This window comes from Rhinopithecus bieti, unplaced genomic scaffold (genome assembly GCF_001698545.2).
Source record: "Rhinopithecus bieti isolate Rb0 unplaced genomic scaffold, ASM169854v2 scaffold_52879, whole genome shotgun sequence".
Taxonomy (NCBI): domain Eukaryota; kingdom Metazoa; phylum Chordata; class Mammalia; order Primates; family Cercopithecidae; genus Rhinopithecus; species Rhinopithecus bieti.
This window is the reverse complement of record NW_016820739.1, coordinates 230932-258153: the sequence shown is the minus strand read 5'-3', so window position 1 is coordinate 258153 and position 27222 is coordinate 230932. Positions and strand designations below refer to the sequence as shown.

Below are 27222 nucleotides of genomic sequence, written 5' to 3'. Positions count from 1 at the left end.
CATGCCATGGTGGTTGCTGCAATGCTGCATTAGACAGCAATAGATGGATGAAAATATAACTTAGTGTCCTCTGCAGGCTTGTCTGTTCTGTACCAGTTGCAGTGCTGGATGCTCCTGCAAATAGACTTACCTTCCCCAGTAGACATACTAATGTTTTTCCCCTTCATGTTCCACCCATTCAAGGGCCACCCCGGACTGCATTTCAAGTTGAATGTTGAGTTCGTGTGTGTGTCTGACGTCTGTTGTTTGTAACCTATAGAAGCAGGTAGCGTGTTTTATGCAAACGGAAGTCTCAAAGGACCTTGAGTCACAGCTCCAACTTTCTTAGTGTGATGTGATAATATCATGCAGTTTAATGAACTGTGGTAGGCTTAGAATGCTCATAACTTATTAGTTTCATTTTGAATGATGTTTAATAAGCCATGACAAGTTATTTTCTATACAATTAGAGAAGTCATTGAGCTAATTTTGCTATATGGGAAGAAATTAAGGAAAAAGACGTGGTGATTGTGAAAGGAGTGGAGCTAAGTCTCAGTCTTCTCTGAAGTCTCTATCCAGATAGCTCAGTGCTGCTCCATGCTGGGGTCAAGCTGAAATGAGAATGGAGACTCAGACAGAGGCAGAATCGAGACACCCAGTCACCTTTCAAAGAGTGGCAATTGTGGAAAGAAAAAAAATCCATGTAACAAAATGATAAACAATAATATTGTTGCTGTAGCACTCGGGGGGTTGGGATGAGATAAACCCAGTGAATGATGTGGCTGCTGAAATCTTAGTGTCTGTAGCTCTGGTTGTTGGTATTTGACTTCTAGAATGAGAAAGATGATCATTTTACTCTTTTAGTAAATATGGGGTTTTATGTATGTGATATGTACTTACACATCTCTCTTTAAAGAGGATTTGTTTCACACAGTGACTATGCCATTATAATAGCTAATAAAAATAATTGTAGTGTATGTTAATATGTTAATGTATATTTTAACTATATTCCTTGTGTATTATATATCTAAACTATGTATCTGTGTCTATGTCTGTATCTCTAGCTATGTGGACATTTTGCCCGAAGAAAAAAAGATGCATAATATCATAGCTATTTTTGGATGTTGTAGGCTTGTCATGTGGAAGAAAGTTTGTCTTTATTCCTCTTGGTAGGAAAGGCCCAGTTGGCAGAGTTATGGATAGACATTTAGGTTCAGTTCTAGGGAAGAATTTCCTTAGGGTGCTGCCCACAGGTGCAGTGTGGGCTGCTTTAGAGAATTCCTTCATTCCTTAAGACCAGTCTGTTCAAGTCCAGGCCAATGCAGTGGTTCTCAAGCTTCAGGACGCTTCCGGATTACCTGAAGGGCTTGTTAAACCCAGGTTGCTAGGCCCCACGCCCAGAATTGTTGATTTAGTAGGGCTGGGACATGTCCCCAGAATTTGTATTTTTATCTGCTTCTCAGGTGAGGCTGAGGCTGTTGGTCTGGAGACCACACCTTAAGAAACACTGGACGAAGTACAGCATACTTCTCAAACTACATTGTGCATGGCAGTTATTTGAGGATTTTTGTTAAAACACAGAATCTGATTTGAGTTGGCCTAGAATTGGGCCTGAGAGTCTGCATTTTTAATATCTCCTAGATAATGCCAATGCTCATGGTTCTTGGGCCACACTTTGTGTAACAGTGGGTAAAGAACCCCTCGTCAGTGATGACGAGGCTTGAGGAAATTTAAACATTCAGTGGGCTGTTGGGCCAGAGGATATTCAAAGTCCTATACAATGCTGAGCCCCTGTGAAATGATTTTATTTTGGTAAGTCCCTAATGGGGACAAAGAAAAAGTTGACTTTTGCCTTTCAAAAAAATTTTTGTGGTAAAATGCCCTTTTCTTACAATTATCACACCATCATTACTAGCATTTTATGACTCTTCTCTGCAGGTCTTTAAATAAGAACTCATTTAAATCACTCTATGAGCCACTGCCCCTTAGGAAAATGCCTCATTGATTGAGTCTACCACTGAGCTTTAAATGGAAATGACCTTCATTTTTTAAGTTTAATTGAGCTCTGATATTTACTTGCACATTTGGTTATTTCTCATAAATGCTCCTAACAAAGAATTTTGAGAGTTTAATACCATTATGTCCACTCAGTGTGCTTTCTGATGATACCCCTAGGGTTGTGACCATGGAAGGATTACAATAAATCAAGAGAATACTAATCTTTTAAAAAATAATGTGGACCTGTATCCATTGTTTGGGTAATGCAAGTTTACATTCGGAAAACAAAATGTCCCCCGAGAGGAAATGCATGTTTCCTTATTAAGAGCCAAGTGAATATTTCATTCTGTTTTCTCCTATTTGCTCCTTATGAGTAAGCTGTGTTTTGCCTTGTTAACTTCAGAGTTTGCTCTCTAAGACTTCTTATTTGAGCTTCTCTTTGATTTTAATCCTGTGAGTTTCCATTGCTGTTTAGGTTTTCTGGCATTGAGGGGATATTCTCCTAGAAGCACAAGCAGTTCATAGACCAACTGGAAATACAAGATGAAGAGCTCAAAAAAGAAAAGCTGATTATTAATAGCTCTTTAACTTCTTGATATGTTACTTTTCTCATACAAAGAGAAGAAAACCAGCATTTGCCTGTATATATGCCAGGCACTTTACACCAGTGTATCATTTAATTATTTAAAAAGCCATATGGTCCAGGTGATATAACTGTATTACAGAAAAACTGACTCAGGGAGGTAAACTAACCTAATATCTCACAGCTAGTAAGTGATCAAATCAGGATTTGAATCTATGACAGCTTGCCTTTAAAGCTATTTAGCTGCTTTTTATACAGTGAGGTTTCTTAATACAAACAGTAAATTGTTTGGAATGCAGATGTTTCCACACCCTGTGCGAGTGGCCTAACAGCAGAAGGTTTTGAATGGGAGAGGGAGAACATAAATGTCCTGGTCAGTTGGTATCTCTTTAGTTTCTTATCCAGCAGCCATCACCACATTCTGTATTAGCCTGTGCTATAAAAAGCAAGTGAAGATAGATGCCCAGTTGGCAGGAGCATCCCCAGATCGAAGAGTTTGAATACGTGAAGAACACTCTGTGCTGGTTATTAAGCCATCATCTCCTAGCTCCAAATCCACCCTTCATATTTTGTTTGTGACATTGGGGCTGAGGCTCTAAAACCATGTTTCTCCTTTGTCAGCTTCTTCCCTATAGTTTCTCTAAAACCATGTTTCTCCTTTGTCAGCTTCTTCCCTATAGTTTCTATCAACAGGAGGTTCTAGAGGGAGGCTCCTTGGCTAGAAGAGGAAGACTGGACATGCCTATCCTGTTTGCCTCCTTTCCTGAAAGTGGCCCCTTAGCATCAGTGGATTTTCTTCTTTATTTAAAATAGACTTTATTTTAAGAGCAGTTTTAGGTTCACATAAAGATTGAATTAGAAAGTACAGAGATTTCCCATATCCCTGTCCCTACACGTGCATAGACTCCCTTGATATTAATATCTCCCAGCAGAGAGTACATTTGTTGCAATCGATTAACCTATGTCATATTATTATCACCCAAAGTCCATGGTTTACTTTAGGGTTCCTTCTTGGTGTTGTACACTCTGTAGGTTTATACAAATTTATAATGCCATGTGTCCTAGTCCATTTTATGCTGCTGTAATAAAATACCTGACACTGGGTAGTTTGCAAAGAATTAAAATTTATTTTTCACAGTTCTAGAGACTGGGAAGTCTAAGATCAGGCACTGGCAGGTTTGGTGGCTAGTAAGGGCCAAGTCTCTGCTTCCAAGATGGCACCTTGAAGGCTGCATCCTTTGGAGTGGAGGAATGCCATTCTCCATGGCAGAAGAACAGAAGAGCAAGAGGGAGTGAACTCATTTCCTTGAGGGCCCCCTGCCCTCCATTTTTTTGGATTTAGAGTTTGGCTCTATTGCCCAGGCTAGAGTTAAGTAGCATGATCTCAGCTCACTGTACCCTCTGCCTCCCAGGCTCAAACGATCCTCCCACCTCAACCTCCCAAGTAGCTGGGACTACAGGTGTGCACCACCACACCTGGCTAATTTTTGCATTTTTTAATAGAGACAGGATTTTGCCATGTTGCCCAGCCTGGTCTCGAACTCCTGAGCTCAAGTGATCCGCCCACCTAGATCTTCCAAAAATGCTGGGATTGCAGGTGTGAGCCATCATGCCCAGCCTCCGTGAGCCCTTTTTACATGACATTAACCCATTCATGAAGGGTGTGCCCTCATGACCTAAACACCTCCCATTAGTCCCCACCTTCCAACACTGTTGCACTGGGGATTGTGTTTTCAGTACATTAATTTTGAGGGATACATTCAAACCATAGCACCATGTTATTTAACATTATAGTATCACAGAAGGTGATTTCACTGCCCTAAAAGTTCATCAGCATCTGTTTTACACCCAGCAGGAGTGTTTTGTTTTCAGTGGTTGATTCTGGTTTCTGCCTTTTCCCCAGCCTTCCCTCTTAAAGGCCTCTCCAGTTGAGGGCTGCCCCCTCATCAGGGGTCTCATTCTTCCCCAATCCCTACTCTTCCTCCCAGCCCTAGGACTGGTGGCTGTTCGTACCTCCTCTGTGACATCTCAGGGTTTCCTTTGTGTCTTTTAGTACTCTAATATCAATTTAACTATTTCTTATTTTAAATTCTGTTAAAATAATTCATGGTTTCTGTTTTCCTGACTAGATCCTGAGCAATACTCTTTGGGAGAGTAACCTCTAAGCTACATTGAAGCATGTACTGTGAACACATATTGCCCAGTGCTGACATGAGGGAATTAGGCAGAAGTTGTAGAACTAGAGGAATTTGCAAGCAAATTTGTTAGGTTCATAGTTTAACAGTATGAGTCACTGCTGGGATAGCATGTCAAATATGAGGAAAACAAACAAACAAACAAACAAACAAACAAACAAAAAACAGGAGAAAGCAGCCAAATGAGAGAAGCTATATGTTCTAGCATCAGCTTTTCTTATACGTTTGGGAGTACTACTTTCTCTGGGCCTCAGTTTCCTCACCTTTAAATCTTAGGTAATACTGATTGTGAAGTTAAATGAAATTAAGAGAATTCAAAGTATTTGTAAAAAGTATATGGCTTTGAATTCAAATAAACGATTGTGGCAATGAAATAACATTGTAATGCCATCATCAGACTTAATCTCTGTCTATATAAAGGAGTTTGCTGGGACCATAGGGGTCGTTAAGTGATAATAGGGTGAGGGGTTATGGAGACCAAGTCATCATGAGGGCCACTCTGTCCTGGCATTCATTGTGCCAGGAGCATGTGCTGTCTCATTTAACTTTACCATTTTATAGTGGACAAAACTAGTTTGTTGACGTTGAGAATCAACTTTCTTAATTATTCTCCATTTCTGTCAGTGTGAAGGATTCTACCTTCAGTGTCTCATTCTTTCTGTTGTTCTCAGTCATCCTCGATTGTAAAACAGGCACATGGTAAGTAGTGGTGTTAGGCTGTCAGATTCTTCTGGGGGGAATTTTAGCATACTAAGAGACCATGAGTTTTAATGAAAACCTTTATGAAATTGGTGACTCTGTTTCTTGAAATTCTATAAAGCCATTGTGTTATCAGTAATCTACCAGAAAAATAAAGGGCATCATCCTCATTAAACCCTACATAAAACCATAAGTCTTCTGTGGTAGATCAGGAGTAAAACCAGGCACCGATCATTGATAACCAAATTTTGTGGGCTTTAAGGCACCAATGGATAATCCCTTGTAGTATTAATATCTAGGCCAAAAGGAATGTTCACAGACTCATAAACATGTGTCACCAACTCAACAAAGTCAGAAATGTTAGAGGGCTCAGTCCTTGGAGCAAAATGACAGGAATCTCTATTGGCATTCACCTCTTCAGTTTTTAGTTCAAGTTACTGAAACACTAGAGTCTTTTCCTCATTTTTGAAGCGGTGATGATAATATCTATTTGCTTATTCCTCAGGGACATTTTGATGGTTGACTGAGATCAAGTGTGAAGGGGTTTGGTGAATTGTAAGGCACCTTGAAAATGTAATGGAATTAAAGGATTAATGTATTACAGGAAGGCTTGGGAATCCCACACCCACCCCCAAGACCTGACATTTAGCTTCAGGGGCAATTTGGGGATTTCTGGACAAATCCACCAGTCACAGGGACCTGCAAGACAGTCTGTGTATAGGTGCTGAAGGCCTGCTTCTCACAGCTATGTGTTTCTCGGCTGGTCATCTGAGGAAGATGAATGATAAGGGAGGCCCAGGTCCCCACACATAGTGAGCTGCCTGAGGGCAGTGACAGGGAACGTGTCTGTAAGAGTGCCGAGGGGTATGGTTAAAGGGAATTTTGAGGCACTCCGGCAGAGCTCTCGATTTGTGTGACATGTCAGAAGCTGACAGGCTGTGCTGGAAGCAGCAGTTAGAGAGAGTTGCCAAATCGCATTCAGTGAGGTACAGTGGCATGGCTGACAGTAAAATTCTGTGAGGGTGCAGTTATATCCCTCCATGAGAGGGGCAGACAGCATCATTCTCCATGTGCAGAGAAGATATTGCCTTACTTATACATTACAGATTCCCAAAAGATTCATTGACAATTACTGTAATTTTACAGGCACCACAATACTGTGCAAATACTGGCTAACACATGATGGTAATGTCTTAAAGACTTTCTCGACAAGGGTATTTTCATATATAGATACATAGCTTGCAATTGTTCTTCTACTATTTGATGTTTTTTATATCTGGTTTTATGCAAAATACAGAAACATGTTTCATTGTTTAAGATGAAGACATAATTTGTTTGAATTTTATGAGCTTTATCCTTTAACAGCTAGATTCTGTGTTTATTTAATAGTTGAAGTGAACTCATGATGAAATATCTTAAGTTTAGGGTACTTTTTCCTAGAATCCTGGAAATGTGTAGCAAGGAGCGGCAGTTTTGACATTTCTCACAGTACCTTGGACTTTCCAAGGATCCCAGCTCTTAGGTTTTGAACATGATGGCCTTTCAGTCTCTGATCTGAAGTGATCAACTCCTCAAATGAGGTTGGTATGGACTAGACTGACTGATCTGTTTATTACTGCTATTTAAGATTGAGCTATAATTTTGAAAAAGTTTCTTGTGAATCGTTTTAACTACTACCACAAAAGCCTTTGCCAAGGGTTATTTTAAAAGCAACCACTGTCTAAGGGGCTTTTCCACTTTTAAAATATTAAAATGAAGATAGATTCAGAAAACAATCTTTAATTAAAATAAAATTAGAAAAGAAAAAGATGGACGAGGAAAGGTTTATAGGATTCAGGCTGTTTATTCTGGAAGAGAGAAGAATGCAAGATGACTTAATCTGTGTTTTGAAATATTTGAGGAGGTTATAGACTGCACCATCTCTCTAGAGGACTGAGAAAAGAGGAAATGGGTTTACATTTCAGCAAGAAGGAATGACACAGGAAGAATATTTTGAGTATGATGAAAAACTAAAATAGGACACTTAGGGAAGATTAAAAAACAACTTTTTATTTTGAAATAATTATAGATTTCACAGGAAATTGCAAAGAAACATAAAGGGAGAGTTCATGCCTACAGGAAGTTTTTGAATGCTCTCTCTAGAGAAAATCTGGCTTGGAGAAAGGTGGCTGGACCAAATGACATAGCAAGCTGGAAGTTTTCTGGCTCTTTCACAAATCTATGCATCTTATGCTCTTCCCATAATATCTGTCCCATTAAAAGTCACTGACCAGCCAGGCGCGTGGATCACGCCTGTAATCCCAGCACTTTGGGAGGCCGAGGCAGGTGGATCATCTGAGGTCGGGAGTTTGAGACCAGCATGACCAACATGGTGAAACCCCATCTCTACTAAAAATACAAACATTAGCCAGGCCTGGTGGTGGGCACCTATAATTCCAGTTACTTGGGAGGCTGAGGCAGGAGAATCACTTGAACCTGGGAAGTGGAGGTTGCAGTGAGCCAGGATCGCGCCACTGCACTCCAGCCTGGGCAACAGAGCGAGACTCTGTCTCAAAAAACAAACAAACAAACAAAAAAAGTCACTGACCACCACAGATGAGAGTTCCTTCTGATGTGTGAAAGTATTCTTCTTGTCATCAAAATTTAAGGAGAACCAGCACTTGCTGAATATTTTCCAAATTTGGGCTCTGTTGTGAGAGGTTTATATTCATGTTGTCAGTGCTTAGACAAAATTTGCCAGGTAGATTTTACTGTCTTCATTTTGTAAGCATAGTAACTAGGGTTCAGAAATATTAAACTGCTTTCCAACAATCTAGGCTCAGAGTAGGTGCACCTGGGATATGAGTTTGCACTAAAGGAATTATTCTTTCTACTGTATGATGCTACTAGAGAACAACTGATATTTTTCCTGAGAAGAAAATTGTCTTCTTACTGCACACTACTCTTCATGCCATCCTCCCCTATCTCTGTCCCATTCCAGTTGCTCCCAAGGTGCCAGTGACTTAGAAAATCCCAACATGAAACAGAGTGTAATTATGATTTTTGTTATGTAGGTGAGAAAATAGAGAAGTTCTGTGGTATCTCCAGGCACTGGAAGAAGCAGTTTCTTTTCTGGTGGCATCAGAGATTCTCTTAACTATATTTATTTAGTGTTGATAACACTTTTTTTGGAGTAATTTCATCCAGTTGCATAGTTTCGTGTCTTTTGGTGTTCTCATTGCCTTGAATGCCATCCTTTTTTTCTATCTGAACAGGTACTGAAATGGCCTTTTATTTTTATTCCATTTGTGTTCTCCTTTGTCTCAGTCACAGTGGAGCCCTTTGCTAGAAGAGCCCTGTAGAATTAGCTAAATTGTAGCTGTCTCAGGGCTTTCCCATGTTAGATTTTTGTATCATTGAGTTTTGAGTCTTACCTGGGATACAGACCATCTTGTTCATCTCTATTTTTAACAATACTTACTTTTAATTTTGGCATTAAAATTTGAATTCTCATTTTAAGATGTTGAAAATATAGAAAACATTTTTTAAAGAATATTAAAGTAAGCCATAATCCCACTGTTTGGCAATAAATACAGGTAACCTTTTAATATATTTTAAATTTATTTTATATGGCAGAAATTTTTATGTAAATAAACAGTGACCAGATAGACATTATTTTCTCTAGTTTCTGAGCATTTTTTTATGTTACTAAATATTCATTGAAAGCATTTATTTATCTGTAAAATAAATGTAAAGTGTACGTGAGCACAAATTTAAAACAGTACAGAAAAGTATGAAATACACATTGTCTTAACCTTAAAAGGTTATTGCCATTAACAATTTCTCACTACTCTTCCTGATAACAAATTTTAAAAGTACCTACACAAGTGGAATATTATACTTGTATATCTCACATTTTATACTTGTTGTATATCTTGCATCGACTTGCGCATTGATGTTCATCAGGGATATTGGCCTGAAATTTTCTTTTTTTGTTGTGTCTCTGCCAGGTTTTGGTATCAGGATGATGCAGGCCTCATAAAATGTGTTAGAGAAGAGTCCCATCTTTTTCTGTTGTTTGGAACAGATTGGAATAGTTTGGAATAGATTGGAATAGTTTGGAATCGTTTGGAATAGGTTGGAATCGTTTGGAATAGATTGGAATTGTTTGACTTCCTCTTTTCCTGTTTGAATACCCTTTCTTTCTTTCTCTTGCCTAATTGCCCTGGCCAGAACTTCTAATATTATGTTGAATAGGAGTGGTGAGAGAGGGCATCCTTGTCTTGTGCCCAAAGGGAATGCTTCCAGCTTTTGCCCATTCAGTATGATGAGTTTCTGCTGAAAAGTCTGTTGTTAATCTGGTGAGCTTCCCTTTATAGGTGACCTGGCCTTTCTCATTTGACTGCCCTTAACATTTTTTCCTTCATTTTGACCTTGGAGAATCTGACAATTAGTGTCTTGGGGTTGATCTTCTCGTGGAGTATCTTAGTGGTGTTCTGTGTATTTCCTGAATTTGCATGTTGGCCTGTCTTGCTAGGTTGGGGAAGTTATCCTGGATAATATCCAGAAGTGTGTTTTCCAGCTTGTTTCCACTCTCCCCATGTCCTTCAGGTACTCCAGTCAATCATTGGTTCGGTCTTTTTACGAAATCCCATATTTCTTGGAGGCTTTGTTAATTCCTTTTTATTCTTTTTTTCTTGAGTCTTAGCTGCATGCCTTATTTCAGTAAGGCAGTCTTCAAACTCTGATATGCTTTCTCCCGCTTGGTTGATTTGGCTATTGATACTTGTGTATGCTTCACGAAGTTCTCATGCTGTGTTTTTCAGCTCCATCAGGTCATTTATATTCCTCTCTAAACTGGTTATTCTAGGTAGCAGCTCCTCTCACCTTTTATCAAAGTTCTTAGCTTCTTTCCACTGGCTTAGAACAGGCTCCTTCAGCTTAGTGTAGTTTTTTATTACCCATCTTCTGAAGCCTACTTCTGTCAATTTGTCCATCTCATCCTCCATCTAGTTCTGCACCCTTGCTGGGGCGACATTGCGATCATTTGGAGAAGAGTCATTCTGGCTTTTTGGGATGTCACAGTTTTTTCGTTGATTCTTTTTCATCTTATGAGTTTGTCTAGTTTCGATCTTTGAACCTGCTAACCCTTGGATGGGGTTTTATGGGCTTTTTTTTTTTTTTTTTTTTTTTTAATTGTTGATGCTGTTGTCGTTGCTTTCTGTTTGTTTTTCTTTCAATGGTCAGGTCCATTTTCTGTAGGGCTGCTGCCATTCTCTGGGAGTTCACTTCAGGCCCTGTTCATCTGGTTCGCTTCCGCGTCTGGAGATGTCACTCAAGGAGGCTGGAGAACAGCAAGGATGGGTGCCTGCTCCTTCTTCTGGTATCTCTGACCTCGAGGGGCACCAACCTCATGCCAGTAGGATCACTCCTGAATTGGGTGTCTGACAACCCCTGTTGGAGGATTTCAGCCAGTTGGGTGGCATGGGGAACAACAGGACCCGTTTAACAAAGCATTTTGACTGTCACTTGGTGGGTGAGGGGGTGCGCCTCACTGTGGGGAAACACACTTGTCTGGGCTGCCCAGATTCCTCAGAACTACCAGGAGGAAAGGCTAAGTCTGCTGGTCCACAGAGACTGCGGCCACCCTTCCCACTAGGGGATCGGGTCCAGGGAGATCCGTGTTCTGTCCCTGAGCCTCTGGCTAGAGTTACTGGAGATCCTACAGGGAAGCCTCGCCCAGTGAGGATCAGGCCTGAAGAGGCACTCTGGCTGCCCTCTGCCACAGCCGGTGTGTTGGGCTGTTGGGGACACGTCTTGGGACCAAGCCATCCAGCCTCCCTGGCTCCAGCAGGGGAAAAGCATGGCCTGGAGCTATAGTGTTAGATGCTGCCTTTCTCCCGCCCAGGGAGCTTAGCATGTTAAGCAGTGTGAGTCCCGGTGCTGGCTGCTGTGCCTCCCATAAGGAACTCATATGACTTAGACAGCAGGCAGCCGCAGCTGTGGTGTTGGTCACCCTTCCCCCTGGGAGCTCAGTAGTTTCAAGGAGATGCCAGCTGAAAGGCATCCGTGTGGCTCTGGGGTTGGGACGCTAGGCTCCAGTGGAGTGCGTTCGCAAGTAGGATCTTCTGATCCATGGGCTGCACCATTCCATGGAAAAAGCAGGGATCCCTGGCTGGGTAGCATGTTCACTTACTGCTTCCCTTGCTTCGGCGGAGAGGGTTCTTCTGCCCCGTGTGGCTCTCAGGTGGGCCTCCATACCACACTGCTCTTCCATCCTCTCCGTGGATCATGCCAGCCTCCTAGTCAGTTCTGATGAGAGAAGCTGGATACCTTGGTTGCCGGTGAAGGATCCACAGGCTTACTATCATTCTTTTTGATTGGCGCCTCAGATCGCCACTGTTTCTAGTCGGCCATCTTGGCCCTGCCCAACAATGTTTTGATATCAGTTTTTTTTTTTTTTTTTTTTTTTGGGTGAGGATGACCATCTTTTCATATGTCTATTGGTCATTTGTTACTTATTTCTGTATACTACCTTTTATATCTCATGTGCATTTTAATTAAACTTCCACATGAGAAACTTATTTTATTTCTCCAAATCCTTGAGTATTTCACATTATAAAACTCAGCCTGATGGGCATGAAATGGTCTTGGTACATTTTCCTGATGTGGCTGAATATCTTGTTGTATGTTTATTGATATTTCCATTTGTTCTTTTGAAAATTGCCCATTTAACATCTTTTGCCCATTTTCTATGGATCATCAAAATCTTTAAAATGTGAAAATCTAGGATATAGAAGAGTCTGGAAATTTTCATCTTCAAAACTTCATGGTTAATTTCTTGAAGCTTTAGCTAGCAAAAGTGATCCTAAATTCAAGTGGCGGAGATAATGCAGATAGAAGAATGGATAGTTATCCTATGATAACAGAGTATTTTAGTGATCAACCTAAATAATTTAATTCTTCAGATTCACTTTTGCTTGTATCTTTGATATTATAACAACATGGTGGGACTTTGATCAGAGTTCTGTACTGTCAGAAAGGGCCCAGTGGCTATTTTCTTAGAGAATATTCCCAGCAGCAAGAAGTAAGAACAACAATATAGTATGAACACACCTAGAGATCTAATGTGCAATGAGGCCTGAGTTAACATCATTGTATTGTTTTAGAGATTTTTTAATAAAATAAATAAACCTATTTATTTTAAATAAGTAGATACTAGCTGCTTTTGTCGCACACACACAAGTAACTGATGTGAGATGATAGATATATTAATTTGCTTCACTATAGTAGCCATTTTACTATATAGGTATCCTATAACGTGTTGCACACCTCAAATATACACAACAAAATTTGTAAAACAAAAAAGAACAACAGTGTAAGTCTTTGTAACCATTAAATACCATGCCCTACAAGGATATGTAATTTTCTGAGGGAAATATTCACAGTAGGAAAGTAAAGCAAATTATAAATACATGTAGTATGATGCAATTTGGTTTAATAAAAACATGGTAAGCAAAGTAGAAAGAAAGAGCGAAGTGTAAAGCAAAGTGTAAAGAGCAGGGCTGATACATAATAGATGCTCACTGAGTCATTTTGTGGTGACTCATTAAGCTATTTATCGTTTTCCCTGTGCACATAATTGTGCGTGAAAATCTTTACATCTGTGGCCTTTCTTCTTTGTCTGACTGTCTTAGATAAATACCTAAAAGTGGGATTACTGAGCAGAGTGTATGACCATATCACAAATATTTTAACAATGCCTCTTTAATTTACTTTTCTTATTTTAGGGAGAGTGGCTAATATCCTCTGGTACAGCAAGTGTTGTTTTTCAGATTTTATTCTACCACATACTTTATTTTATAATTTTTATAAAATAGGCTGCTTTAAAGAAATCAATGTATTATAGATTTTCATGTTTTGCATATGTTATGTAAATATCCTTTTTAGTAGCTATATAATATTTCAGGGGTTTCTTTGTACTTGGATATTAAACACTGGAGTCACCTTAGGGTTTATTTCTTGAACCTACTCCCTTATTTATTTATACTCACTTCCCAGGTGATTTCCTTGTTCTTGTGGCTTTATATGTCATCTATATGTTGATGAAAATAAATTTGTATCCCTTGCCCAAGCCTAAACTTCATACTAGCATATCCAGCTGCCTACTGGACATCTCCATTTGTAAGCCTGGTAGCCTAATAAGCATTACCTCAGTCTTACCAGGCCTCACACTGAAGTCATGAACTTCAGCCCAACCCCCATGCCAGGACAAAACCTTGTTGTTACCTGTTATTCCTCTCTTGCCTCATCCCATCCATGTTCAGTCTGTCAGTGGATCCTGTGAGCCCAGTCTTCAGGATAGTTCCAGGATCTGATCACTTCTCACTGCCTCTTTTGCTGCCATCATCTCTGACCTGGATAATTGCAGCAGCCTTCCGGTTAGCCTTGCTGTCTCCATCCTTGTTCCCCTTCTGTCTGCTCTCAACAGAGGAGCTAGCGATCCTCTTAGGACAGAATAAATCATTTAGGTTTTCTTCACATGGTCCTGAAGAAGCTTCCTACCTTGCTGTGTGTAAAACAAAACAAAAGTCCCAAAATGGCCTAGAAGGCACTGTGTGTGGCTGCCTGCTGCTCTCTAACCCCTCTTCATTCCTCCTGTGCTTACTAACTCTGTACTAGTCTCTCTAGCCTTCTGGATATGCCTTCAGCATCTCAGTCAGACTCCTTCTCAGAGCCTTCATCCTTGGCTGCTGTTCCTTCCAGAATGTCCTTCCGCCACTTATCTTTCTAGTTTCTTTCCTTACTTCCCTCAGGGTTCTGTGTACCTTCTCAATGGGGTCTTCCCTGGCCAATCTGTTTTAAATGACAGCCCCACCTAGGTAGCCCTGTCCTTATTAGCACGCTTTATTTTTCTCTCTAGCGCTTCTCACCATCTGGCATAGCATACACTGCTTGGTTTATTTTTAATCTCCCTCTGCTAGAATGTAAGCTCCATAAAAATGGGATTTTGTTCACTGCAGCATCCCCAACACCTAGAGCAGGGCTGATACATAATAGATGATCACCGAGTCATTTTGTAGTGACTTATTAAGCTATTTGCCATTTCCCCTCTGCAGATAATTGCGCGTGAAAATCTTTACATCTGTGGCCTTTCTTCTTTGTCTGACAGATTGTCTTAGATAAATACCTAAAAGTGGGATTACTGAGCAGAGTGTATGACCATGTCACAAATATTTTAACAATGCCTCTTTAATTTACTTTTCTTATTTTAGGAAGAGTGAAAAATATTGTTTTTATTAATAGATTATGCTATGATTGATTGAGTCTAAATTTTGTCTAAGGTGTTTACCTACCTTTAAGACCTTGGGCACCCTCATTAACTTCTTTGAGCTTTAGTTTATATTTCTGTTAAATGAAATAAATATTTAATTCAAAGAGTTATTGTTGATCTAAAAAAGAATTAAATATTCAGAGCTTTTGGCATATAGTATTTGTCAATAAATAGCAGTCCCCTTTCTCCATCCTGGCCTTCATTCCACTAGATACTTGTTTTCTTGAAACAGTTTTGTCTTAGGTAGGATTTAACAATATGCAGTCATGCACATATATATGCCTGCTCACTCAGGCACATGCACGTGTGTTTGTCTAAACATGCACCTTCATAGTAGCTTTCAAAGTCTAGTCTATATTGTTCTGGTCAGTTTTAAATTGATAATACTTACTCGGATAGTAGCCATGGCACATCATTCCTGACAAATACTGGTATCCAAGGAAGTGTTAGTAGTTAAGCAATGCATTGACTCAATTACCTCTCCTCACTTCTCCTTTATTGAATTTTTACTTATATATAGGTTTCTTTCTGGCACAGTTTGGGGTGGGAATACGTTATTTCTCCTAATTGGATTTAACTATTTCATCTGTTATCAGTTGGTTGTGATTAATTTCAAAGACCTTGCAAGCATTTTTGTATTTACCAATATATTTGTCATTTCTGATGCTCTGTTCATTTGTAAAGATCTAAGTTTCCATCTGGTTGTGTTGCCTTTCAACCTAAAGAAGAACTTCCTTTAGCATATTTGAAATGGGAATCTGAAGGCCACAAATACCCTTAGTTTCCTTTTCACTTTCATTCTTTGAAGGATATTTTGCTGAACATGGAATTTTCGGCTGACAGGTTTTTTTTTCCCTACTTCTAGTATTGTCATGAGCTGCATAACAACATTTCATAGTTAATTATGGGGAGTGGAGAGTTGGAGGGGACTCCACATATACAATAGTGGTCTTATAAGATTAAGATTACTGTGCCTTTTCTATGTTTATTTATTTATAAAGGAAATAGGTTTAATTGACTCACAGTTCTGCATTGCTGGAGAGGCCTCAGGAAACTTAACAATCATGGCTGAAGGCAAAGAAGAAGCAGGCACCTTCTTCACAGGACAACAGGACAGATGAAGTCCTTTTCTGTGTTTAAATATGTTTAGATAAACAAATACCATTCTGTTTTAATTGCCCATTCACTACAGTAATGGTAATGTCCTGTACAGGTTTGTAGCCTTGGAGCAATAGGCAATACCATATATCTTAAGTGTGTAGTAGGCTATACCATCTAGATTTGTGTAAGGACACTATGATACTTACACAAAGACAAAACCACCTAATGATGTAATTCTCAGAATGTATCCCTATTGTTCAGTGATGCATAACTGTAAAGATGTTTTTGCACTGTTGTTGAGCCTTCATAATTTCTGACGAGAAGAGCGTTATATTTCAAATTATTTTTCCCTGTATATAGTGAGCCATTTTGTCTAGTAAATTACAATAGTTTCTTTTGTCTTTGATTTTCATCTGTTTGACTCTATTTTGTGTAGGTTTTCTTCTTTTCCAATTTACCTCTCTGTAGGGTTCTTGAGCTCCTTGAATCTGTATGTCTTAGCCCATTTTGTGTTACTCAAAAGGAATATCTGAAAGGGCTGGGCAGTTTATAAAGAAAATGTTTATTTAGTGCATGATTCTGATGACTGAAAAGTTCAAGATTAGGCATCTGTATCTGGTGAAGGCCTCAGGCTGCTTCCACTCATGATGGAAGGTGAAGGGGAGCCAGCATGTGCAGAGATCACATGACAAGAGAGGAAGCAAGAGAGGCAGGGAGAGGTGCCAGGTTCTTTTTAATAAACCAGCTCTTGTGGAAACTAGTAGAGCTAGAGCTCACCCACCCCTGAGGGACAGCATCAATCCATTTATGAGGGATCTGCCCTCATGACCCAAACACCTTCCAGTAGGCGCCACCTTTCACATTGGTGATCAAATTTCAACATGAGGTTTGGTGGGGACAGAACACCCAAACTATAACAGTATGTTTATATCTTTTACCAGATTTTGGAAGTTACAGACTATTATTTCTTCTAACATTGTTCCCCCTAGTTTGTCTCCTTTTCCCCTGTGACTCTAATTACCCACGTTAGACTCTGAAAAATTGTTCTACAGGTCTTTAAAATCTGTTTATTTCTCTATTTTTTCTTTCTTTTTTTTTTTCAGATTACATGGTTCAGGTTCACTGAATTTTTCCTTTGCATGTCTTTTCCCCTTAGAGTGGAACATATTTTACTTGCTCTTCATCAACCTATTAGATTGTGTATCCTGGGCATGGTGAAAGTTATTTTGTGGAGATTGTGGATTTTTTTTACATTGCTTTAAAAATTGTTGATGCTTTGTTAATAGTCAGTTTACTTAGACTCAAATTGTAGCCTCTCATGCTTTCAGTGGACAGTGGCTTTAATCTCAGATAAATTCTTTAAACCTTAGCTCCTATCTACATTCAGTTTACCTTGTATATTCATGGTTCGGAAGTCAGCTAGAATCATGCTTGGTTTATATACAGAATTAGGGTTTGCTTCTTTGGCATTGTCTCTTGTGTAGTTCTCTAGTCATTCTCTGATTTCCCCAGGCTTTTTCCCCTGGTTCCTGCGGCTATAAAGGGGATGTTTTTTTCTATCAACATTTTCCCTGCTGCTGTAACTGTGTCTGATCTCAGGGTAGAGCTGCAGAATAAATATATAAATGAAGAGACAGAGAGGTCACTCTTTACTGGTTGCTTGCTCCAACTTTGACACTTCCCCAAAGTCAGTTTCCTTTTTTTCAGTCACCAGAGCCCTCAGGTAGTGTGTGTGTGTGTTTGTTTTTGTTTGGGTGGGGAGAGTGTGGTGTTCATAAGTTGTGAAATCCATTAACTCATTCCTCCACAACAAAAAGAGAATGTCCCTTTCAATTATTTTTAATTGAAATCCTTATTGAGATAGTTGTAGATTCAAATACAGTTCTAAGAAATAATACAGTGAGATCTCATGAACTCTTTACCCAGTTACCTACAATGGGTAACATTTTATAAATCTCTAGTATGGTATCAGAACCAGCCTTTTGACCTTGATACCATCTTCCAGTCTTAATCAGATTTCCCCAGTTTTATTAATACTTGTACTCATTTATGTATGTGTGAGATTTAATTCTATATAATTTTATCACATGTGTAGGCTTGTATAGCCACCATCACAGCATCCCAACTATTTTTGGAAAGTATAAGAAGTGCTACAGTTTGAAAGAAATAAAAGTCTCTGGCCATGCTACCCACTAGAGATGATTAAATATTTTAAAGTAATTAGAACAATGACATATACCCTGTAAATGTTTATTTTTTTTATAACCTCCTTTTGCAGATTGTAAACTTCATTGAGTGCAAGGTTCATTTCATAGTTTTCTTTTTGCGGGGGGGAGGGTGTTTTTTTTTTTCTTTTGAGATGGAGTAGTGCTATTGTCAAGGCTGGGGTGCAGTGGCACAATATTGGCCCACTGCAGCCTCTGCCTCCTGGGTTCAAGTGATTCTCCTGCCTCAGCCTCCAGAGTAGCTGGGATTACAGGCATGCACCACAACACCTGGCTAATTTTGGTATTTTAGTAAAGATGGGGTTTCACCATGTTGGCCAGGCTGATCTTGAACTCCTGGCCTCATGTGATCTGCCTGCCTCAGCCTCCCAAAGTGCTGGGATTACAGGCATGAGCCACTGCATCTGGCCCATTTTCCATTTTGACTATATCTCCACCACAACACTGCCCAGTGCTTTCTTCAGTACTTTGTGCAGAGATGTTTACCTCATGTTTAAAATACAAATACATGTTGCCAAATATAATTGAAAAGTAGCAATATCTTAGATATTTTCTCTGCTTTTAACTGAGCCTAATATTTTCAAAGTTTACATCCTTATTATATTTACTTTCAAATATAGTACATGAAAGTACTTTATAGATGTTTGATCTTTTGAAGGTGGTGTTGCCACCTTTGATTAAAAAAAGTAATTAGGTGAGCATTTCCTTATAGAGGTAACCATCAAAGCTTGAAAGCACATATTTCCTTTCAACTATTACATTTGTCGATGTGTTACCCCATCACCCATCAATCTGCTTCTCTCTCTGACTCTATCTCTTTCTCTCAAAATGTTATGAAAGACGACTTTTGTGAACTTATTTATGTTAGAGCCAGCATTAAAAAAAAAATCCAGCTTTTACATGGTGTAATGGACCATGATAGTCAGTGATAAAATTATAGTAGTTGTGTAATGGATCTTATTTGGTATCTAAATAGGCTCTCTGAAAAAAAATATGATTCACACATTTTTTTGGAGAATAAACACAAAATTTCTATATTTTCATATAATCAGTAATACCTATTTGATACTGATTATATGCTCTTCTTTTTTCTTCTTTCATTTGAGGTTCACTTTTCTGCCTATCTTATGCAATTTTAAAAAATCTTGGAAATTAAGTGTTTGGATCTCAGTATGAGTTATGTTGGAAAGAGCGTTCCTGGTGAGGGGTTGGTAGAGCCTGCGCAAGCTCTTTCTAGGCAGCTCTCACATCCTAGGGACAATGAATATTAAAGAAGTGGCTTCTTGAGTTGGAGTGGTCAGTCTCCTACCTTCTGGGTCCCAGATGACCCTGAGTAGATGTGGATATTCAAGGAAATTAAAATGCACAGCCCCTTTGGAAAAGATAGTAAGGATACCTGCCATTGTATTTTACTTGATGGTTTTATTCATTCATTCATCCATCAGATACTCATTGAGTGCCCACAGTGTGCCAGGCATATAAATAAAAGATCCTATGACGTTGTTCAAAGAACGATGATTTATGTACATGCCTACCGTGGGTCATTTAAACTTTAATGGACTTCAACATTTAAATTGAGTTAAATTCTATTAAGTTTGTCTGTTGTTCTCTCTCTCTCTCTCACTGTCTGTCTGTCTCTACATCCTCAGATTTGGGGCTTAGCCTGTCCAGTGAATCAGAATGGGGAGCTGATTATAACAGTGACCCTTCTGGGAAAGAAATATACTGTCTTCTGCTTCCATTTCCCTGGAAGTGGAGGCCACTGACGTCTCTGGTCCTCTCTGCAAAGTGGGGATGATGGTAATCCCGCTTCATCTGGTTGAGGGAGGATTAAATGAGATTTTGAACAGGGCTCTGGAGATGTGGACTTCACTGAGGCCTGGTCCTGCTCTCTTGGGGCCCCACACACAGGAGAGGGATGCACATGTTATATACAGGAGAGTTATACCAACACTTAACTCTCCTGTGGGAAGTGTGGCCACAGCACCCTGGAGGGCCATTGGGTTGAATAGGGGAGCTGGAAAGGTTTGGTCCCTTAGAGAAGGCCAGGTGTGGATGAGCTCAGACCCCGATCACACTGCTGGTGTGGACTGACTGTGGACCTGCACCAGGTCTGGGGTTTGAGGATGAGGGTCACCACAATTTAATGTCCATATGGGACCCTTTGCTTTTCCTTTTAACTATGGCAAAATACCACACGGGGACACTTCTGTCTGTGCACGTGCTGCTGAGAACACTTCGATGGAGGGTAAACTGGGGCAAGTGGTTACTCGACCAGATGTCCCTGGTTTCTTTCAGTGCCTATCCTGACATCTGGTCTCTTTTTTCTGCTTCTGCTTGGTGTAATAGTTTTACAACTTGAATACACATGGCTTGGTTCAGTGTAGCTGAGGCTGGTGAACTGCTGGGCCCAGGAAAGGCATGGTTTGTAAATGCTATTATGTGAAACCTTACCCATGGCTCCTGTCAAACATTTTAGGCAAAGAAACTCTATGATATGATTTGTAATACATATATGTATTTGTAGAAACACATACATGTACATATATAATTATAATAATTTTTTCACATATGAGGAGATTGAGGCAGAGAGAGATTAATTTCTGTAGCTAAGCCTCCATAGCTAGATAGCAGCAGAAATAATTCCCACCCTATCCTTTGGACATTGCTTTAAAATATGTTAACAGCATCATATTTATTTGATAATTTTGATTATTGAAATTTGATAAGTTGTTGATTAAGTGGTACACTGTTGCCTTCATTCTTGGAATTTAAAGAAAATAGAGTTTTAAAAGTGGTTTGAAACTTAAAAGAGAAGGAGAGATGTATACATTACATTGTATAACAAATACTAAAATTTTTTTTTTTTTTTTTTTTTTTTTTTGGGGTAAAAAAAGGGGAGAGNTGTCAAGGCTGGGGTGCAGTGGCACAATATTGGCCCACTGCAGCCTCTGCCTCCTGGGTTCAAGTGATTCTCCTGCCTCAGCCTCCAGAGTAGCTGGGATTACAGGCATGCACCACAACACCTGGCTAATTTTGGTATTTTTAGTAAAGATGGGGTTTCACCATGTTGGCCAGGCTGATCTTGAACTCCTGGCCTCATGTGATCTGCCTGCCTCAGCCTCCCAAAGTGCTGGGATTACAGGCATGAGCCACTGCATCTGGCCCATTTTCCATTTTGACTATATCTCCACCACAACACTGCCCAGTGCTTTCTTCAGTACTTTGTGCAGAGATGTTTACCTCATGTTTAAAATACAAATACATGTTGCCAAATATAATTGAAAAGTAGCAATATCTTAGATATTTTCTCTGCTTTTTAACTGAGCCTAATATTTTTCAAAGTTTACATCCTTATTATATTTACTTTCAAATATAGTACATGAAAGTACTTTATAGATGTTTGATCTTTTGAAGGTGGTGTTGCCACCTTTGATTAAAAAAAGTAATTAGGTGAGCATTTCCTTATAGAGGTAACCATCAAAGCTTGAAAGCACATATTTCCTTTCAACTATTACATTTGTCGATGTGTTACCCCCATCACCCATCAATCTGCTTCTCTCTCTGACTCTATCTCTTTCTCTCAAAATGTTATGAAAGACGACTTTTGTGAACTTATTTATGTTAGAGCCAGCATTAAAAAAAAAATCCAGCTTTTTACATGGTGTAATGGACCATGATAGTCAGTGATAAAATTATAGTAGTTGTGTAATGGATCTTATTTGGTATCTAAATAGGCTCTCTGAAAAAAAATATGATTCACACATTTTTTTGGAGAATAAACACAAAATTTCTATATTTTCATATAATCAGTAATACCTATTTGATACTGATTATATGCTCTTCTTTTTTCTTCTTTCATTTGAGGTTCACTTTTTCTGCCTATCTTATGCAATTTTTAAAAAATCTTGGAAATTAAGTGTTTGGATCTCAGTATGAGTTATGTTGGAAAGAGCGTTCCTGGTGAGGGGTTGGTAGAGCCTGCGCAAGCTCTTTCTAGGCAGCTCTCACATCCTAGGGACAATGAATATTAAAGAAGTGGCTTCTTGAGTTGGAGTGGTCAGTCTCCTACCTTCTGGGTCCCAGATGACCCTGAGTAGATGTGGATATTCAAGGAAATTAAAATGCACAGCCCCTTTGGAAAAGATAGTAAGGATACCTGCCATTGTATTTTACTTGATGGTTTTATTCATTCATTCATCCATCAGATACTCATTGAGTGCCCACAGTGTGCCAGGCATATAAATAAAAAGATCCTATGACGTTGTTCAAAGAACGATGATTTATGTACATGCCTACCGTGGGTCATTTAAACTTTAATGGACTTCAACATTTAAATTGAGTTAAATTCTATTAAGTTTGTCTGTTGTTCTCTCTCTCTCTCTCACTGTCTGTCTGTCTCTACATCCTCAGATTTGGGGGCTTAGCCTGTCCAGTGAATCAGAATGGGGAGCTGATTATAACAGTGACCCTTCTGGGAAAGAAATATACTGTCTTCTGCTTCCATTTCCCTGGAAGTGGAGGCCACTGACGTCTCTGGTCCTCTCTGCAAAGTGGGGATGATGGTAATCCCGCTTCATCTGGTTGAGGGAGGATTAAATGAGATTTTGAACAGGGCTCTGGAGATGTGGACTTCACTGAGGCCTGGTCCTGCTCTCTTGGGGGCCCCACACACAGGAGAGGGATGCACATGTTATATACAGGAGAGTTATACCAACACTTAACTCTCCTGTGGGAAGTGTGGCCACAGCACCCTGGAGGGCCATTGGGTTGAATAGGGGAGCTGGAAAGGTTTGGTCCCTTAGAGAAGGCCAGGTGTGGATGAGCTCAGACCCCGATCACACTGCTGGTGTGGACTGACTGTGGACCTGCACCAGGTCTGGGGTTTGAGGATGAGGGTCACCACAATTTAATGTCCATATGGGACCCTTTGCTTTTCCTTTTAACTATGGCAAAATACCACACGGGGACACTTCTGTCTGTGCACGTGCTGCTGAGAACACTTCGATGGAGGGTAAACTGGGGCAAGTGGTTACTCGACCAGATGTCCCTGGTTTCTTTCAGTGCCTATCCTGACATCTGGTCTCTTTTTTCTGCTTCTGCTTGGTGTAATAGTTTTACAACTTGAATACACATGGCTTGGTTCAGTGTAGCTGAGGCTGGTGAACTGCTGGGCCCAGGAAAGGCATGGTTTGTAAATGCTATTATGTGAAACCTTACCCATGGCTCCTGTCAAACATTTTAGGCAAAGAAACTCTATGATATGATTTGTAATACATATATGTATTTGTAGAAACACATACATGTACATATATAATTATAATAATTTTTTCACATATGAGGAGATTGAGGCAGAGAGAGATTAATTTCTGTAGCTAAGCCTCCATAGCTAGATAGCAGCAGAAATAATTCCCACCCTATCCTTTGGACATTGCTTTAAAAATATGTTAACAGCATCATATTTATTTGATAATTTTGATTATTGAAATTTGATAAGTTGTTGATTAAGTGGTACACTGTTGCCTTCATTCTTGGAATTTAAAGAAAATAGAGTTTTAAAAGTGGTTTGAAACTTAAAAAAAGAAGGAGAGATGTATAAATTACATTGTATAAAAAAATATAAAATTTTTTTTTTTTTTTTTTTTTTTTTTTGGTGGATAACAGAAGTGAGGAAGTTGCTGTTGAAGAGATGGTGTTGAGTAAATTTCTTGACTCCCCTACTGCCTGCCCATGCATTGTTACAGGGCACACAGAGAATATCAACTTGTCAGCAGCACTCAACACCATGGTAGCAACAACAAAACATATTTACTGAAGATAACCAGTTGATTAAATGTCTTGACCCCCTCCTGTGTATGCACAGGCATTGTCACAGGGCATACAAAGAGGAAATGATCAGCTTCTGCATTGAGACTCTGTGCTAGTTAGATGAAGAAAGAAGACTGTGCTGGAACAGCAGACTGTTAAAAGATGATAATGATAAAGTCCGAAGGGAATTTGAACACAGTTTGTCAGAGGTGTGGGAAGGGGAGGCTGAGGGAGGGCGGGGGAGGAGTCCAACTGGAAAGACTAGAAGGAAACCATTGGAATAGTTGTGTCCTTCACACCAAATGCGTTTTGTGGTCTTACCTTATCATTTGCTTTTGCTGGACTGCATGTCTTTTCACCCCCCTCTTTGTACCTTGTGATGAGGGGCAAATAACCACAAAGCAGGAAACCTTGTCAAGGAAACAAGTTCTAGACTCTTTCTTGTGGTCATTGCCTACTAAATTCCTTCTTTCATGACTACAGCCATAGCCCCATGATTATCATTTATAAAAAGGGGCCAGAGTCGTTAGGAAAAGGTTATACTTATTGCCAAGAAGGTAGGGATGTAGGTAATACCACTCAGAAAATGTTACATTAAACAGAATTGAGAATGTAGAAATTTGGGGAAAACTCCAGTATCTAGAGGATTTGTTTATCGGGAAAGGGTGATTCTTCTTCCTTACCAACTTTGTCCCAGAGAGCTCAGTGTACCAAGTATTACAGTGCATTTTCTGTGTCTATCTTTCCTGGTTTAGGCTTGTACATGTACAGTGTTCCATTTTCCTGTTTAAATAAATTTCTTCACTTTTACTTGTAATAGGACCCAGTAGGATATTATGTGGTACTTTGTATATAAGTGTCATTGGCCCTACTTTAAAAACAAAAACCTTTGTCTACTGTTCTTTAATCTCATCAACTGTCATTAAGGAAGCTTCATCTAAGATTTACTCCTGATCTGTTTTGCATATTTATCAATTGTTGCCTTTGACCAACAGTGAATTAATTTGGGTAATACTTTCACATGATATAAAATTGTTCTGTATTCGTAGAAAATGTTCAATGTTACTACTGAAAATGAATATTTACAGAGTTTTATTTCTTGAGCATTTAGTCTAAAACAACTTTTAATTTTTTTAACACAGTTTTATTAGCAATGTCCCCACATCTTTGGGGCGCCATGCACTTCACCTGCTCCCCTTCAGCACCTCGTTCACACAGCAAATGAGACCAGAAAGAAGGCTCAGTCCTCTCATTCCTCTTGACGTAGGCATTGGCTTAGGATAAAAACAGTTTTGTGGATGTTCATACATAAACACTTGCGACTTTTCATCTTGTCTGGGACATCATGCCTTTTGACATCCTTCATTACTCTTTATGAGAAAAAAGCAAATAACCACAAAGCAGAGAATTTTAAGAAGCCATAAGGGATTGGGGCTGAATTTAGCACACTTTGATTATAGAGACAAAAATTGCCAAGTTTATGACTAGGGGTGATCAATGCGCTCTCTCTGCATGCATAATTAGATGCTTAGTAAACATTTTCTCACAGTAAAAATATAGCATGACTATTGCTCTGTGTAAGAACAGTATAAGTTATCTCATTTTGAAATCATTGTTTTATTTCTATCTTATACACTTATATTTTCATCTGATAGTCTTTCTAGCTTTGTCTCATTAGAAGTTGAGGATTGGAGGATTTAAATGTTTTAAAAGGATTTCTTTTTTAATGTTACTGCTGGGGGCTAATGGAGAGAAAAATGGTTAAGTCGGCCTTACAGTTACTGATGGGAGTGTTGACAGTGTACACCCATGAAATCCTACCAACACTTTATTGGGATAATTGAGTTATGTGTAACTGGTGGCATTAAGAATCACATAGAAAGAATAAATTCTGACCTTCTACTATTTTCTTTTTGTAATTTTTAGATTTGTAGCCAAACCGTGTGCCATAGCCCTCAACATTCAGGCCAATGGACCACAGATTGCTCCGCCCAATGCCATTCTGGAAAAGGTCTTCACTGCAATTACAAAGGTATGATTGTCCTTTCCTGGGGTATGGATTGTCCCCGGTCACCATTCTCAGCCTGCTGTCATTCAGTTCCCCCTTCTGGGTTTGGAGAATCAACTTTTGCTTAACCTCATGCTGGAGAACATGTTGTCAGAAGGAATGTAAGCGTAGTAGAAGTGGAATGAAGATGGGCTTGTCTTAGACCTGGTAGTTTACGCTGAAGTTGATTTTTAGTAGCTTGTCTAAGAAGAGTCTTGATTAAATAACAATTAGTCTAATTCTGTGACTCTTTTAATCATATGTGACCTGAAGCAAGATTTGACTTGAAGCAAAATGAGGGCTGGGAGGGACTTTGTGGAGGTGACTGGGTAGAGCTGAAGAGTGTGATTTATGTGTGTGCGAAAAAAATGACCTCTTGGCTTGTAGCATTGTCCATAGATTCTAGGAGCTGTGATTAGTAGATAAATGTAAACAAAAACAAGAAGAAGGCATAATTGCAGGATAAAAGATTGTACCATGAAGGTATGAAGAAGGAGGGTCAGGAGAGTCTTAAGTGAAGAGATAGGTTCACTGTGGAGAATAAAAGGGAGGAGATAACACAGGTGAGAGTTGAAGCCCAAACTAGGAGTGGGAAGGAGGGAGCGGAAGAGAAGCGGGGAGAAGAGACCACGTCTCCTGCCTCCACCCCCATCCCAAGTTCAGATCTCCTTCAGAACAAAGAGGGAGGAGAATGCCGAAGTCAGAAACCCTCAATTGAAGGCCATAGGAAAATAAAGCAAATTACAGAGTTTTTATATATCATACCTTATTCTTTTCTGGACAAGAAAAAGGAAAAGATCAGGAGAAATACAATGTTCTATGAGAAGTATTGTGTGTTCATATATTAAATGGCTCATTTTCTCTCTTTCATTTTTCTGGGAGAATTACCCAGGCTTCCAAGATGTGATTTGATAGAATTAAGCAAATTCTATTTCTTTTCTTGATACTTGTGTCTCTAGCCATTTGTACTGGCTATCTCATCTTACAACTATTAATTCAGATATCCAAATACTTTTGCCTATTTTATGGTCTTCATTTCTTCCAAAATTCTCTAGAGTTTTTCCCTCTATCCTTTAAAAAAATTTTTTTTCCTCAAAAAATTAAGAAACTACCGGGTGTTTTTCATATCCCTGCTAGGAAGAAGAGAAGAATGAATGGAATTTTAGGAAAAGCTCTTTTGGTGTTTTTTATGGGGTAATTTCAGATTGCCAAGTTCCTGTCTGAAGGGACACATATCTTATGGTATTTAAAAGAAGAAAAAAAAAAAAAAAAAA

General features: G+C 39.3%; 1 protein-coding gene across 1 annotated transcript in view; it reads left to right on the top strand.

The window, feature by feature from the left end:
• Positions 1 to 27222, top strand: part of CERS6 (ceramide synthase 6) — a 325522-nt gene that overhangs the window by 73504 nt on the left and 224796 nt on the right. The window contains exon 2 of the mRNA XM_017859910.1: positions 25828 to 25933. Coding sequence (XP_017715399.1) covers positions 25828 to 25933 — 106 coding nt within the window. The remainder of the gene's footprint in view (positions 1 to 25827; positions 25934 to 27222) is intronic.